Source organism: Gymnodraco acuticeps, unplaced genomic scaffold (assembly GCF_902827175.1).
Source record: "Gymnodraco acuticeps unplaced genomic scaffold, fGymAcu1.1, whole genome shotgun sequence".
Classification (NCBI taxonomy): Eukaryota; Metazoa; Chordata; class Actinopteri; order Perciformes; family Bathydraconidae; genus Gymnodraco; species Gymnodraco acuticeps.
The window spans coordinates 2,046,768-2,059,833 of NW_022991375.1; the positions used below are offsets into that span (position 1 = coordinate 2,046,768).

The 13,066-nt window shown below is 40.4% G+C and overlaps 1 protein-coding gene across 2 annotated transcripts; it reads left to right on the forward strand.

The window, feature by feature from the left end:
- The first annotated feature begins 1,747 nt into the window (after nt 1–1,747).
- On the forward strand, nt 1,748–12,215 carry pdk4 (pyruvate dehydrogenase kinase, isozyme 4). Of its 2 annotated transcripts, XM_034241067.1 has the most exons (11): nt 1,748–2,121; nt 2,943–3,084; nt 4,495–4,566; nt 5,504–5,688; nt 6,218–6,319; nt 6,601–6,678; nt 7,988–8,064; nt 8,159–8,257; nt 8,527–8,640; nt 10,385–10,498; nt 10,781–12,215. In XM_034241067.1, exons 1-11 carry the CDS (start codon nt 2,004–2,006, stop codon nt 10,922–10,924), a joined length of 1,245 nt encoding a protein of 414 aa, XP_034096958.1. In that variant the 5' UTR covers nt 1,748–2,003; the 3' UTR covers nt 10,925–12,215. The 2 variants fall into 2 exon arrangements, 1 of the variants encoding a protein (XP_034096958.1); XR_004571642.1 differs by lacking the exons at nt 8,159–8,257; nt 8,527–8,640; nt 10,385–10,498; nt 10,781–12,215 and having other exon boundaries at nt 5,504–5,714.
- Nucleotides 12,216–13,066: the final 851 nt, after the last annotated feature.

The following is a 13,066-nucleotide window of genomic DNA, read 5'->3' on the forward strand; positions in this document are numbered from 1 at the left end:
AACGTCGCCATCTTGTGGCCAACTGGAGAAGTGCGCCGGATGAGCCAAACTAACAAATACACACATTACAAACTGACAGCCATTCTAAACCACATGCTTTGTTTTTAGACAAGTACACATTAGCGTTAGGTTAGTTTTAGTAAGAGGGCCACTCATATTTAACTTAGTCGGTGATGCTTCGGAAGGTAATGTCATGTTAACACGGTTAACCTGTCTGCCTTTTTCCCCCTACTCCCCCCCCCCCCCCCCCTACCCGACTTGTAAAGCGACCTTGGGTTTCCTGAAAGGCGCTATAAAAATATTATATATTATTATTATTATTATTATTATTAACCCTCTATGGTACACACTATGATGCCATTTGGGAAAAACAATTTATTTAAAATGTCTTTAGATTATATTTATTTAGTCTATTACACCAAATAAACATAATCTAAAGACATTTTAAAATAATTATTTGGGGGTACTTTTTGGGGTGCGTTGCCTTGAGGCAACACTGGTAATAATGGTACATTATGAAAAAATAGTTATTGTTTCAAATTTGAACAACATTTATATAAAAACACATGGAAAATACTAAATAGCCTCAACAGGTTAAATTGCATGCCAATTAAAATGTGAAAATCGTTATTTTTTATATTTTAACAAGATTACATGTCTGAATGTTGTCTGCAGGCAAGATTGTACCATTGTGAAGCAACCTTTAGGAATACATACGCAAACTGTATTGAGCCATTTGACAAAATAGACTCACTGCTTGATGAAGTTCATGAAGCAGTTATTGTCAGCAGTGAAGCACGTGACACACTTTGATCACAGGGTATTTGCACCCAATTTGCCTGACTTGACACATGGAATAAAACATGGGCGTAGGAAGCATCCTCAGTGTGAGTGAGACAATTTCACAGGGGGTGTGGGCAGGTGGTGGACCTCACCTCCTCTAGGGGGGTCCGGGGGCAAGCTCCCCCGGGAAGATTTGTTTTTAAATGTTGAAGTTAAATGCATCAATCTGGTGCAGTTTGAGAGCAAAATAGGGACTGAATCTATGGCAGTCAGTAGGGGCTTGGACTGTGAGCCGTAGGGTCGCCGGTTCAAGTCCCCGACCAGTCCTACATTTGGAGTGTGGACTTCTACTTGGAGAGGTCCCAGTTCACCTCCTGCCCTGCCGTGGTGCCCTTGAGCAAGGCACCGGACATCCCCCTTCCCCCCTCACTCCCATTGCTCCCCGGGCGCTGTATAGCTGCCCACTGCTCCTACTAGACTCCTGGTACTAGGATGGGTTAAAAGCAGAGAACACATTTCACTGTGTGTGCTGTGTGTGCTCTGCATGTGTGACCATTAAAGAGGGTTTCATCCCTCCCAATTCTTCTTCTTCTTCAACACCCATATAAAACAGAACTGTAAACAGATGTACTTTTTCTTTCAACATGTATTTGAATATACTATGGTATAACTTGACTTTATGACAGGGACGTTATTTAATATTGCAGCCATGAAACTCTTTACTTAAATTATATAGCATTGAGTTTGTCAGTGTACTTATGTTCTATTTGTTGTACATTAAGTTGCTAAAAATAAAACAACAAACAAAAAACACAAATCCCCCCCTAAATTAACCTTCCTTAAATTATAAGAATTATCACGACTCTTCTCTTCAACCTACACTTCCTCTACGCGCCCTCCAGTTCCAGTGAAATCTCTTCTCCCATTGGTCGGTTTGTACGTCAGTCACTCCTCCTCCCACCCACCAACAACACACACCGCTCACTGTTGGAAGTTGCATTTGAAGGGCACACAACAATTTGCCGAGATACAAGGCAGCTGCCTACGAAAAACAATGATGGAGAACTCATTATAGCATCTTTGAATTGTTTTTAATTTAACCAAGGCGGACGCTTTATCCCTATTTAGCTAACAATCGTCAAACTGGAGCGAGCTGAAGGAAGAAAGGGCAGATTGTCCCCGGGACTGAGGGCATTTGGGATCTAGTAAACTCAGGAAAAATGAAATTCGCTCAGTTTTTGCTGAAAAATAGCTCCGTGGCTGGCATACCGAAACAAGTGGAGAGGTTTGCTAAGTTCTCCCCCTCTCCATTGTCTATGAAGCAATTCATTGACTTTGGTAAGTATGTCGAGCAGCATTGATTGTGACTGGCACTGCATGTTACTTTATTCTCTCCCACACTCACATGTCCAATGCACAGTATCTGATCGACAGCTGGTCATTGACAAACTGCAGCTAACACTAGTGAAGTGCATAATGCAGACTAATGTTAAAGCAGGTCTGTCCTTCATTGTGTCCCTTACTGCAAACTGATTATCTTTAAGTGGACCAGACGTGGACAAGAAGTGGAAGAAGTACTCAAATGTTGTAAAACTAGCAGTGTAGGAATACCCTGTTACAAGTACAATTTCTGCATTCAAAATGTTGCTCAAGTAAAAGAACAAAAGTATAGGCATCTAAATATACTTGAACATAAATGTAGTGGAGTGAAAGTACAATATTTAACTCCGAATTGTAATGGTTTCAAAGTACAAAGTAGCATAACATTGAAATACTTAAGTACCTTAACATTGTACTTAAGTACTAACTTGAGTAAATGTCCTCAGTTAACAACACCACTGCCAGTGTAAAACAAATGAACATTGCACTGACTAACAGAAGCAACACAAAACAGCTGTTTGGTTATATATGTATGCTATGCAACCTCTCCTATTACTGTTTTAGACAGGAAGAATGCAGATATTTTCATCATCGTTTACTATTTCATAAGCGCAACAGGTTCCTCCTCAAAGAAAAGACAGTTTGTGTATTCATCCTGGACAGAATTCCTCCACTGATTAATGTTTAGGAAAAGTGTTGTATCTGTGACAGGAATGGGTCAGGAGTTAGATGCTTGCTCAGTAATGTGTTCCTCTATCTCTCCCCTGATGTGACTGCAGGCTCAGCCAATGCATGTGAGAAGACCTCTTTTGTGTTCCTGCGGCAGGAGCTTCCTGTCAGGCTGGCCAACATCATGAAAGAAATTGACTTCCTCCCTGACAAGCTTCTCAGCACTCCATCCCTAAAGCTCCTCATCAGCTGGTATGCTCAGCTCTACACTACATATCATCATATATCAATTGTTGTCGCAAAATATGGTAGGAATAATTTCCCCCAAAAATTGACCTTTACCTCTCCCATACAAACGTTTTTGTTTCAACTGGGGTTAGTAATGAACCGGTAGTGTCTGGAATATTAAAGTCCTCTTATTATCTCTCAAGACCTATTACTTTTTTTGCTTCAAATATAAAACAGATCTAACCTGAATTAAAATGTTCCTCCATTAGTTTTGGGACATTCATCTAGTCACAGACACTTTGATCTGATAAAAACATTATCCCTGTTGATCTTATCGGAGGTTATGTTAGGTTTCGTGACTGTCTGTTCTGTTTTAACATGCACCTCTCTCACCCGGCTGTTATTGGGGAGCTTGTTAACCAGAAACCATTGATCCTGGAGCTTTACTTTGTTTGATTAGCTAACATACTTTCTGTCATTATGTTGCAATGCTATTATTATTTTAATACCCTGGACAGATTATTTATACGCCCCAATTTCATGTTGTACCTTAAATGCAATAGCGATCTTGAAGATAATGCATACGACTTGTCGCACGGCAACAGTTGTTTGTGTTATGACCCTCACACAGGTAGCGTTGAACCAGCATGTGTTAATCTGTGTGCACACACCCATATTAAGGTGTTGTAAAAACTGAGAGACCAAGGGTGCAGTCAAGTTCATGTGGAGGAACATTTTGTCTGTTGTGGGTTTTCAAATGTATTAGTTGTGGGGTTTTTTCACCAACACTAGATTTGTATAAAACACAGTATTCTGCTGCAGACTTTACCAGAGCATGTTATGTTTGGTGCACAAGTCCCTGTAAGATATGTTAACAATAAGGTCATTACTCCACCCCCGCTCTTCACTTAAGAGCCACAGTACTGTCTATATTTGGCGATGTACCCACTGTGGCTTTCTCTTCTCGCGACAGCAGAGCTCTTTGGATTGCCAGCCAAAATATCTGTGACTTGTTAATGTTGCTAAAGCGAGGAGTGAATTCACGCGTTGATGTTTCCTGGCAAACTTGGGAAAAATACAAGTCGCCCAAAAGTCTATTTCAAGATGAATGTCTGGTCACATAATGCAAGCACTGAAGGTTAGTTGAGGGACAAACAACAACAGTGCTTGTTCACCTTTCACCCAGATTCCCTACTGCGAGTGTGTGACTCAGAGAGCTCAGCACTCTAGTCCTCTTCTTCATCCACAGTCCGCTACAGAGAACAGCAACTAACATACAGTGTTATTCTAACTTATTAAAATGGTTAGGAATTTCCACCATGCAAAGTATAACACAAGTTCATGGCTTAACTCCCAGTTTAGGTAGTCAAATAACTAGTGTTGAGTGAGTTGCTATATTCATGTTTTAACTCGTCCTTTTTTACTGTCCACCAGGTATTCACAGAGTTTGTTGGAGATTGTAGATTTTCTTGAAAAGAATCCAGATGATAAGGAGGTCCTGACAAAGTAAGTCATTTACACACGCTTTCAAGTACGTACAAATTGCGTCTGTAAACATTAAGAATGTCCGTGTCTAGTTGTTTTGTTTCCAACACTGCACTGTTAAGATCGGTCCAAAGTGTGATCCGACTCATATTTACGTACCTTGTTGTACAGCCCATGAAACCCATTGTGAGACTTAAAGATTGAAGATGAAGTACTGCTCCATTAAGCTAATTCCACCACAGAGAGGACGCATTCATGCAGATCAGTAACAGCAATGTTTTTTTTATCTCGAGAAATTCATCTGGTTTTCTCTGCACATATGTAAATATTCCACTTGGGTGCAGGCTTTTGTTAAAGGTGGGGTAGGTCAGTTTGAGAAACCGGCTCGAGATACACTTTTTGTTATATTGCATGGAATGCTCTTAACATCCCGATAGCAATGAATATCTTAAGTGCTTTGACAAAAAATCCATACAAACATTTCATCTGTGGAAGCCGTAGCTCTGTAAAAAGCACGACCAATCATTTTAGCCGGCCCGGCTAAAATAGCTGGATGGCCTACCTGCCTGTCAGCCTTCCATCTGTGCACAAACTTATCTCGTGCCCTCATTGGTCATGTGTGCGTTCGTGTGTGTTGGAGGAGGGGCTCTGTAAGGAAGTGGTAGATTTTTTCCGGTTGTGTATTTTCAAATTCTAGCGATCTCGAGCTGGTTTCTCCAAAATGACCTACCCCACCTTTAAGTAGCATCTGTTAGAACTTGTTTTACTACTTACATTAAGGATACAAATTGTATAATTAGCTCAACTGCAGCCATAATTGTAAACTCTAGCACTGCAAACAGTAGGTTCATTTGTTTGACGGAAGTATTTGGACTATGTTTAGCAGGAATATGTGTCCAATGCCATGAAACTGATGTTCCCACACTAACCGCCAAATCCATCCTTTCTTTGCCCCCAGATTCACACAGACTCTGGTAAACGTCCGGAATCGCCACAACGACGTGGTGCCCACCATGGCTCAGGGTGTGGTGGAGTACAAGGATGCGTTTGGCGTGGACCCCGTCACCAACCAGAACGTCCAGTACTTCCTGGACCGCTTCTACATGAGCCGGATCTCCACACGCATGCTCATGAACCAGCACAGTCAGTATAGCACTCTGTGATAGACTGTGAGTTAATCAACACAGTTGCTCACACCCGAAGCTCATGTCAATAAATTAGTGCTGATAGTGGTTGAGAGCTAGCATTTTGAAATGTCACAGGAAGTTCAGCACTGTGATTGCTTTATAAAAGAGCCACCAAAGCACCCAGCATGCCTTGATTGCTTTACAGTAGAGACAAAAAAAAAGTGATTGCCATCTATTTTGATAATGAATTCATCAAAAGTAAAAGCCAGATTGGCACATACTGCTGCTATAGTAATCGAGAAAATGATCTGCAGAATAATAATGACAAATATTTGGTCGTTCTAGTTGAATGAACAAGAGTGTATGTTTTTGGTTATGTCAGCAATATGTGTTTTCAATGAGCTATTGTTTGCTTTTCGTACTATTACGAATGTTCTCAACCAGCTAGTGTTTTATAATGGGTTTAATATTAACAGAAGGGTGTTGACAATGACTTGTATCCTTACGTAATTTGAGACAGACATTTGTTGTATTGTGCCCTATAGCATTAATCTTCGAAGGCAGCGTCAATTTGTCTCTAAACCCAGCCCATCCCAAACATATTGGCAGCATCGACCCCAGCTGTGACGTGGTGGAGGTGATAAAAGGTAATAAATGATCTTCCTCATTTATAATACAGCTATGTATAAACACACGCACACACTGGATATGTTATCTATTTTCTGTTTGCACAGAACCATGACTGTTTGACCTTTAATCATCTGATATTTTTGGAGTCAATATACAGAGTGGAACTCTATGAGAACACGGCTGCAATAGAGCCATGTTTTCTGTAAACTGGTTTATTACATGACAGAAAAATAATGTCCTCTATTGTTCTCCATTTCTGAAGTAAAAAAACATCCTTTTCTTTTGTTTCAATTTCTAGATGCCTACGAGACTTCAAAAATGCTGTGTGAGCAGTATTACCTGACCTCTCCTGACATGGAGATCATAGAAGTCAATTGTAAGTCCTACAAAACAACCCTCGTGTTTCTATTTCCAGATGTTATCTATCTGTTCCGAAGTTACTCATGCCTCTGCTGTATCTCTTTTGTTTCAACTGGATATTTGTGCGAAACTAGTGTGAGAGAATAGTTTCCCTGCTGTGCTCATGACTCTCAACTGAACTTTCATTAATCCTAGGATTAGGAAATGTGGGATTAATCTTACTTAGCCTGTTGCATCTGTGTCCTGCTAGCTGAGCCTGCCAAGAGCTAGCTTTAGCATCAGACTATCCGTCATTTAAACCACCCACCACATATACTGTAATGTGACAACCTAAGCAAAAATATATTAAAGAAAGGCTTTATTTTAACATACACATTACTTTTTGTAGTATGATTACATGCATAAACAGACTAATATAATGTATACATTAATATAATTTGTAGTTTAGTAGAAAACATGTGGTAGTTATTGTTACAGTGTGCCCTTTAATCAAATCCATACATCTACTTCCTCCTGCAGTAAATCATTCAGAACATGAGACAGGGCTTTGAATACAAACAGTACATACTTGGCCAGCATTTCTTGGCAGATAAGGTCTGGATAAAATACTCCAGAATGATGAATGAGTTGTTTTGTTCCTTGTTTATTTGGCAGGAGTGGCTCTAATCTGTTCTTTTCTTTACATTACAAAGGTGTGGCCTGTCTCAGCTCACAGTTAATTTGTAGATTGTTGTCTGCATCCACTGTATACTCTTCTGTCAGGGATAAAGATCGTTCATAGTTTCTATATCAGGGGTGTCCAAACTACGGCCCGGGGGCCAAATGCGGCCCGCGGACCATTTTTAATCGGCCCTCAGCTAATTCAAAAAGTATAATGAAATATGGAAAACAAATGAAACTTGTGCTTGTCTTATATTGTTCTTCTTGAATACAAATGTAAACATATATTACACAGTAGTATTCATGTGTTAATAAGACTACCTTTCAAAAAAATTCAGTCAATTAAAGTTGGAAACATTTTCTAACATATCTTAGTTGATAAGAAAAAAAAAAAATGACTTATTTACATAAAAAGCTTGAAATACACCTTTCCTATTTCTCCTTATTATAATCAATCTGAGGCTTCTGTTTTGAGGGATGAGCCGCCAACACTCACAAGCATAATTAACCTACATTTGATTGATTTTGCTAACTTATAACTGAATTTATGAGGCAATATACCTCTAAGTAAGTGGCCCTGCCCTTCATATATTTTTCTGTATGTGGCCCTCGGTGAAAAAAGACACCCCTGTTCTATATCATCAGTGTTATGATTTTCTTTACAGCCAAAAACCCTAACCAGCCCCTCCACATTGTCTATGTGCCGTCCCATCTCTACCATATGCTGTTTGAGCTGTTTAAGGTACAGTATCCAACAAGCCTGACTAACAGTGTTTTATCTGCCAACACATGTCTGCTTTCTCACTATATAATCCACTTTGTATTTTCTTTGGCAGAACGCCATGAGAGCTACAGTGGAGACCCACGAGACGAGCATCACGCTGCCCCCGATCAAAGTGCGCGTCTCACTGGGAACTGAGGATCTCACTATCAAGGTAGATGAGGACCCAGATAGTGAAGGAAGACTGCATTATTGTACTAAAGACAGTAATCAGGGAGAAAATCCTGTTTAGATTATATTAACAAACAAGTGTTGTCGTGCCATTCAATGCCTATCCATGTGGACCGTGTTAGTATCTAAATAAAACTGATGACTTGATTCACTTTCACAAAGCATGACACTGTTTAGATTCCATTCACATGATCAAGAGCTGATGAGCTGCCAGAACAATGTGAACCTAACGTCTCTCCTCTTTATCTTTAGATGTCTGACAAAGGAGGGGGAGTCCCTCTGAGGAAGATCGAGCGTCTGTTCAGCTACATGTACTCCACGGCTCCGAGTCCAGTCCACGAAGACAACTCACGCAATGCACCACTGGTGAGGCTGAACCCGTCTATCTCAGTCTGTCAAGCTTGTGTTTGCATTTTAAAGATGGGATTAAAACTAACCCACATAGTAAATCTCCCTGTTGTAATCAGAGACTCACTTCAGAGCACCAGGGCATATTACAGTGGCTGAGAACAAAGAGGAATGCAGTCCGCAACCTTTTCAGTGGATACAACTGTAACCATGAGAGAAACTAAAGACTTTAACCCTCCACAATATCCACTTAATAAAGGTCACCTATTATGCAAAATCCACTTCATACATAAATATGTGTCCCCTCTGTGTAAAGAGATTCTGAAAGTTTCAGGAACAAAGACCCTCTCTCTTTTTGTCCTGATCCATTTATATAAAAACCTGTCCGAAAATGAGCTGATCAGATTTTGGCCACTTTGTGATGTCATAAGGTTTTTTTGGCTTGTGTAACCAATAGCCAATCACCAACCAAGGTAACCCCCCCCACCTTATCACCTGAAGCTCAAAATCACCAGATATCTCTCAGAGGGGCGTGGGGAGTAGCTTCTTATTTTCATCTAAAGCAGTGGTTCTCAAACTTTTTCGGTCAGGCCCCCCCTTTGGAGAAAAAAAAAAAGTCGGGCCCCCCCAACACACATAGTCAGGCTCAGTGGCGGCGCCAGAGACTTCTTTTGGGGGTGCTGTGGGGTAGCTTGACGTTTCATAGAGGGTGCTCAAACATTTAGGGTTTCCCATTAATGTACCGGTCGCTACAGTGGAATTTTCTACTGCAACACTCCCCACACGCACATACACAGTGTTCCCGCAACTGTTACAACGAAGGCTCGATAATCAGCTCACGGCATATAGGTGTAAGCAGGGGTAACGAGCTATTTTTATAGGTGGTGTGTGGACACATTGAGAGAAAAATGAAGAGATCTATGGATACCTCTCTCAACACCCAGATGAAACGGAACTGTAAACAGATTTACTTTTTTTTTATGGATATTTTACAAATCACCCTTTTAAACTTTATTCTTTTTTTAAGGTCATATAGTATTTCATACCTGTTTTTCATTTATTCTCTTATTTTTTTATAACGATAATGATCATATAAATGTGTGCCTCGGAAATAATTGTTTACATTAATGGTGACCAAAACGGTTGAGACCCACTGAGATATCAATGAGAGAGTCCTTTAGTTCACTGAGTCTCTCAGTCTGACAGGAGAGGACTCTCCTCCACTTTGTTGTTGAAAAAACTCCTTATATCCGTTAGCGTAGCTCGCTAGCACCAGAAGCTAAGAACAACGATCTCCGGTACCGGTGCGCTCTCTTCTCTCTCTCTCGCGCACACAAAATGGCTCGTTCCACACACACAGAGCCGAGCTTTAATGAAACACAGAGACCCAGACGTAATAGTACTGTACTGTATCATATTATTTTCGAATCAATAATTTTTCAAATTATGATTTTTTTTTTTTTATCTTATTTTTTTTTTATATAACCATTTTTCCTCCTGGTCTCTCGCGCCCCCCCTGGCATGCCTCTGCGCCCCCCAGGGGGGGCGCGCCCCACACTTTGAGAACCACTGATCTAAAGTAACAGACAGAGAATCAGCACTTTTGAAACAGCGCTGAAACAGAGGGGATTATGGGATGCTACAATGCATGATGTGTTTGGCACTTCAAAGACATGTCTTGTATATAACTGAGAACTATAATATATTGATGAAGAGTATAATAGGGGACCTTTAAACTGTAACTTTGTTATGTTCCCTTCAGGCTGGTTTTGGCTACGGCCTGCCCATCTCCCGTCTGTATGCCAAGTACTTCCAGGGAGACCTGCAGCTCTACTCTATGGAGGGCTACGGCACCTCAGCTGTTATATACCTGAAGGTGAGAGCTGCACCATCTACACACAGTCAAAAATAACACTGGGTTGGGTTAGAGTTCACATATTCTGTCAAGTACACATTCTGTATTGACTGAGTGGTGTAACATACCTACGTCGTACAAATAATGCAAAGCTAATGTCTGTCATGCTGTAACCCACCACATGTTAGAGACCTCTGCTGTCTTTACTTAAGCAGTGTACAGAGGGAACTTACCAATAAGAGATGACCTGGATCTGACTCTCAGGATGAAGACTAATACGTTCCCTTCTGCTCTGTGTCACAGGCCCTGTCCTCAGAGTCAGTGGAGAGACTCCCTGTTTTCAACAAGTCAGCCTTAAGGCATTACCAGACGAGCATAGAGGCTGACGACTGGTGCATGCCCAGCAAGGATCCAAAGCAGCTGGGCAATTCCAAGAGGATAGTCTAAAATAGTATGAATAATATAATTGAGATGAAAAGGGTCCATGTTTGAAGAGATGGATTAACTTGTGGTGTAAGTGGGAGAAAACAAATGCTGCTGGACCTGGACGTCTGTGTGTGGAAACTGGATTCCCTTTCTCACAGAGAGAAGCCTAGTTGGGGAAGAATGCTCATCATTTGTGCCAATAATTAGATTGTAAATAAATAACTGAGCTGAACTATTACTACCAGCCTGCGGGCAATTTAATTACATTTATTGCAACGATTACGTCCAGCAAATGGGAATTGAAAAGTATTAATCTCCCTCAGCCTTCCTCATTACCCTCAGTTATAATAACATGGTTACACTATGAAGCCAGCATGGTGTTTGTGTTTATGCCAGTTATTATCTTTCAAAATGTATAATTTCCCAATCTAAAGCTAGGATAATGTTTTTTGGTTAAGTTGTGTTTTTGAGTTAAGTAAATGTGTACCTATGCCTAGAGAAACCCAACCAAAGCCAGCAGCAGCGAGGTCACTTGGACTGCAGCACGAACACAAAGAGATCAAAGTCTTTTCCAGCACTTTTTTGGTTATGTCGGCATGTTAGTCCTTCATAACCTGCAGCATTGCTTCACACGGACAACTTCTGCATTTCATTGCAGGTCAGTTTTTCATCCAACCACAGCATTTAGAGACACTATTCAAATAATTTGCTCTGGTTATGCATGCTGTAAAATTATATTAATGTAAAATAAATTGTAAAATCTTTTAGCTCCTTCGATATGAGATGTAAACATACTTGATGGAGGTTGAGCGAAAGGAGAAAGTGCCTTTTTGGAGAGGTGGAACACAGTATTGCAAAATATGTAGGTAATATGTTGAATGTAACTGTGAATAATTATATTTTAACTTTAAAACTGCCAGGTTAACATAACCTACATAATAATAACTCCCCTTCTGTTGAAACTGGTGTGTAGTCAATTGCATTATACACACTTGTAAACGCTTTTCCAATAATATTTTTAGTGTTTTTCTAATAGTAAAACTAAACAGTATATATCTGGTCCTTGGATAATATCAATAAGTGTTTTGGTGCATGTATTGTATGTTTTAGTGACTTAAGGTGTTAAGGCCTGTGTAAATGATTGCAAAGTGTAGCATGCATTACAGAGGTCAAGCTATATGTACGCTGTGTTGATATAATAGATGTTTCCTTATGTTTCTAATCATGTACTAAACTGTACTTCTCAGTTCATTCTTTGCCAAGTTTGTAGTGTTTAGAATTGCCTTGTTGAATAAAAATCCCTAATTTAAGATTTTTATGATTTCTTTTTTAACTGTCTGCACCAACTGATATTTCAACATGTACGACCATCACTCTCAAAGGCCACGTGTTACTGTGCTGAAGTTGTGGTTCGTTACTAAAAGGACCAGTGAATGTAGAAAGATAAAATGCTCAATACCTTGTGTCTTTTGTAGCTCATAGTACATGAAATACCCTGCGCTTATATTCACACGAGTAAGATTTGTATGAGGTATAAAGCTGTTTATAGTGTGTGAAGTAGCCCCATGTGCCTCTGCTCTCTGTAATACCCCCGTCTCCCTCCTGTCCCCACAGCTTGTTTTAGTCAACTTTGCTCCGTTTGTCTGTCATCGTCCGACAATCCAGTGGCTTCCCGTGGCCGGCTGCCAACAGGAGCTCTGTGGACACGCTGTCCTGCTCTGTTTGCCCCTTCATTAGTGCGCCCACATGTTGCGCTTCCCTGTGCTATAGTTTCCTGTCTCTGTTTTCCAGTTTATTCAGGCATTACTTGCATGGCGGCATAACACATAATTATGCAAGCTTATTTCAAAAGATAGGAGGAGGGGGAAAAAGGATCAGTGCAATGTGAGGAGCAGCCAAGTTCAGTTCATTGTGAAACCCTTCTCTTCTCATTATTGTAACGCTTGATTTAAGTATCTCTCTCTGCCAACATTTTACTGCTCTATTTTAGGATTCAGGCCTGACTCTTCAGTCATCCGGACAATTTTTCTGCAACATGCGCAGATTATCAATCTCAATCTTTATTTATATAGCACATTTAAAACAACCTTCAGTTGACCAAAGTGCTCAGCCACATCTGTTTGTCTATGACCTATGGACTGCAATACGTTTCTCAAAGATTAC

Excerpts from the sequence above, each read along its gene's own strand:
- pdk4 (XM_034241067.1), top strand. The coding sequence starts at position 2,004 with ATGAAATTCGCTCAGTTTTTGCTGAAAAATAGCTCCGTGGCTGGCATA. Across the intron at positions 4,567-5,503 it reads GATAAGGAGGTCCTGACAAA|ATTCACACAGACTCTGGTAA; the intron begins GTAAGTCATTTA and ends CTTTGCCCCCAG. Across the intron at positions 8,065-8,158 it reads TGCTGTTTGAGCTGTTTAAG|AACGCCATGAGAGCTACAGT; the intron begins GTACAGTATCCA and ends TTTCTTTGGCAG.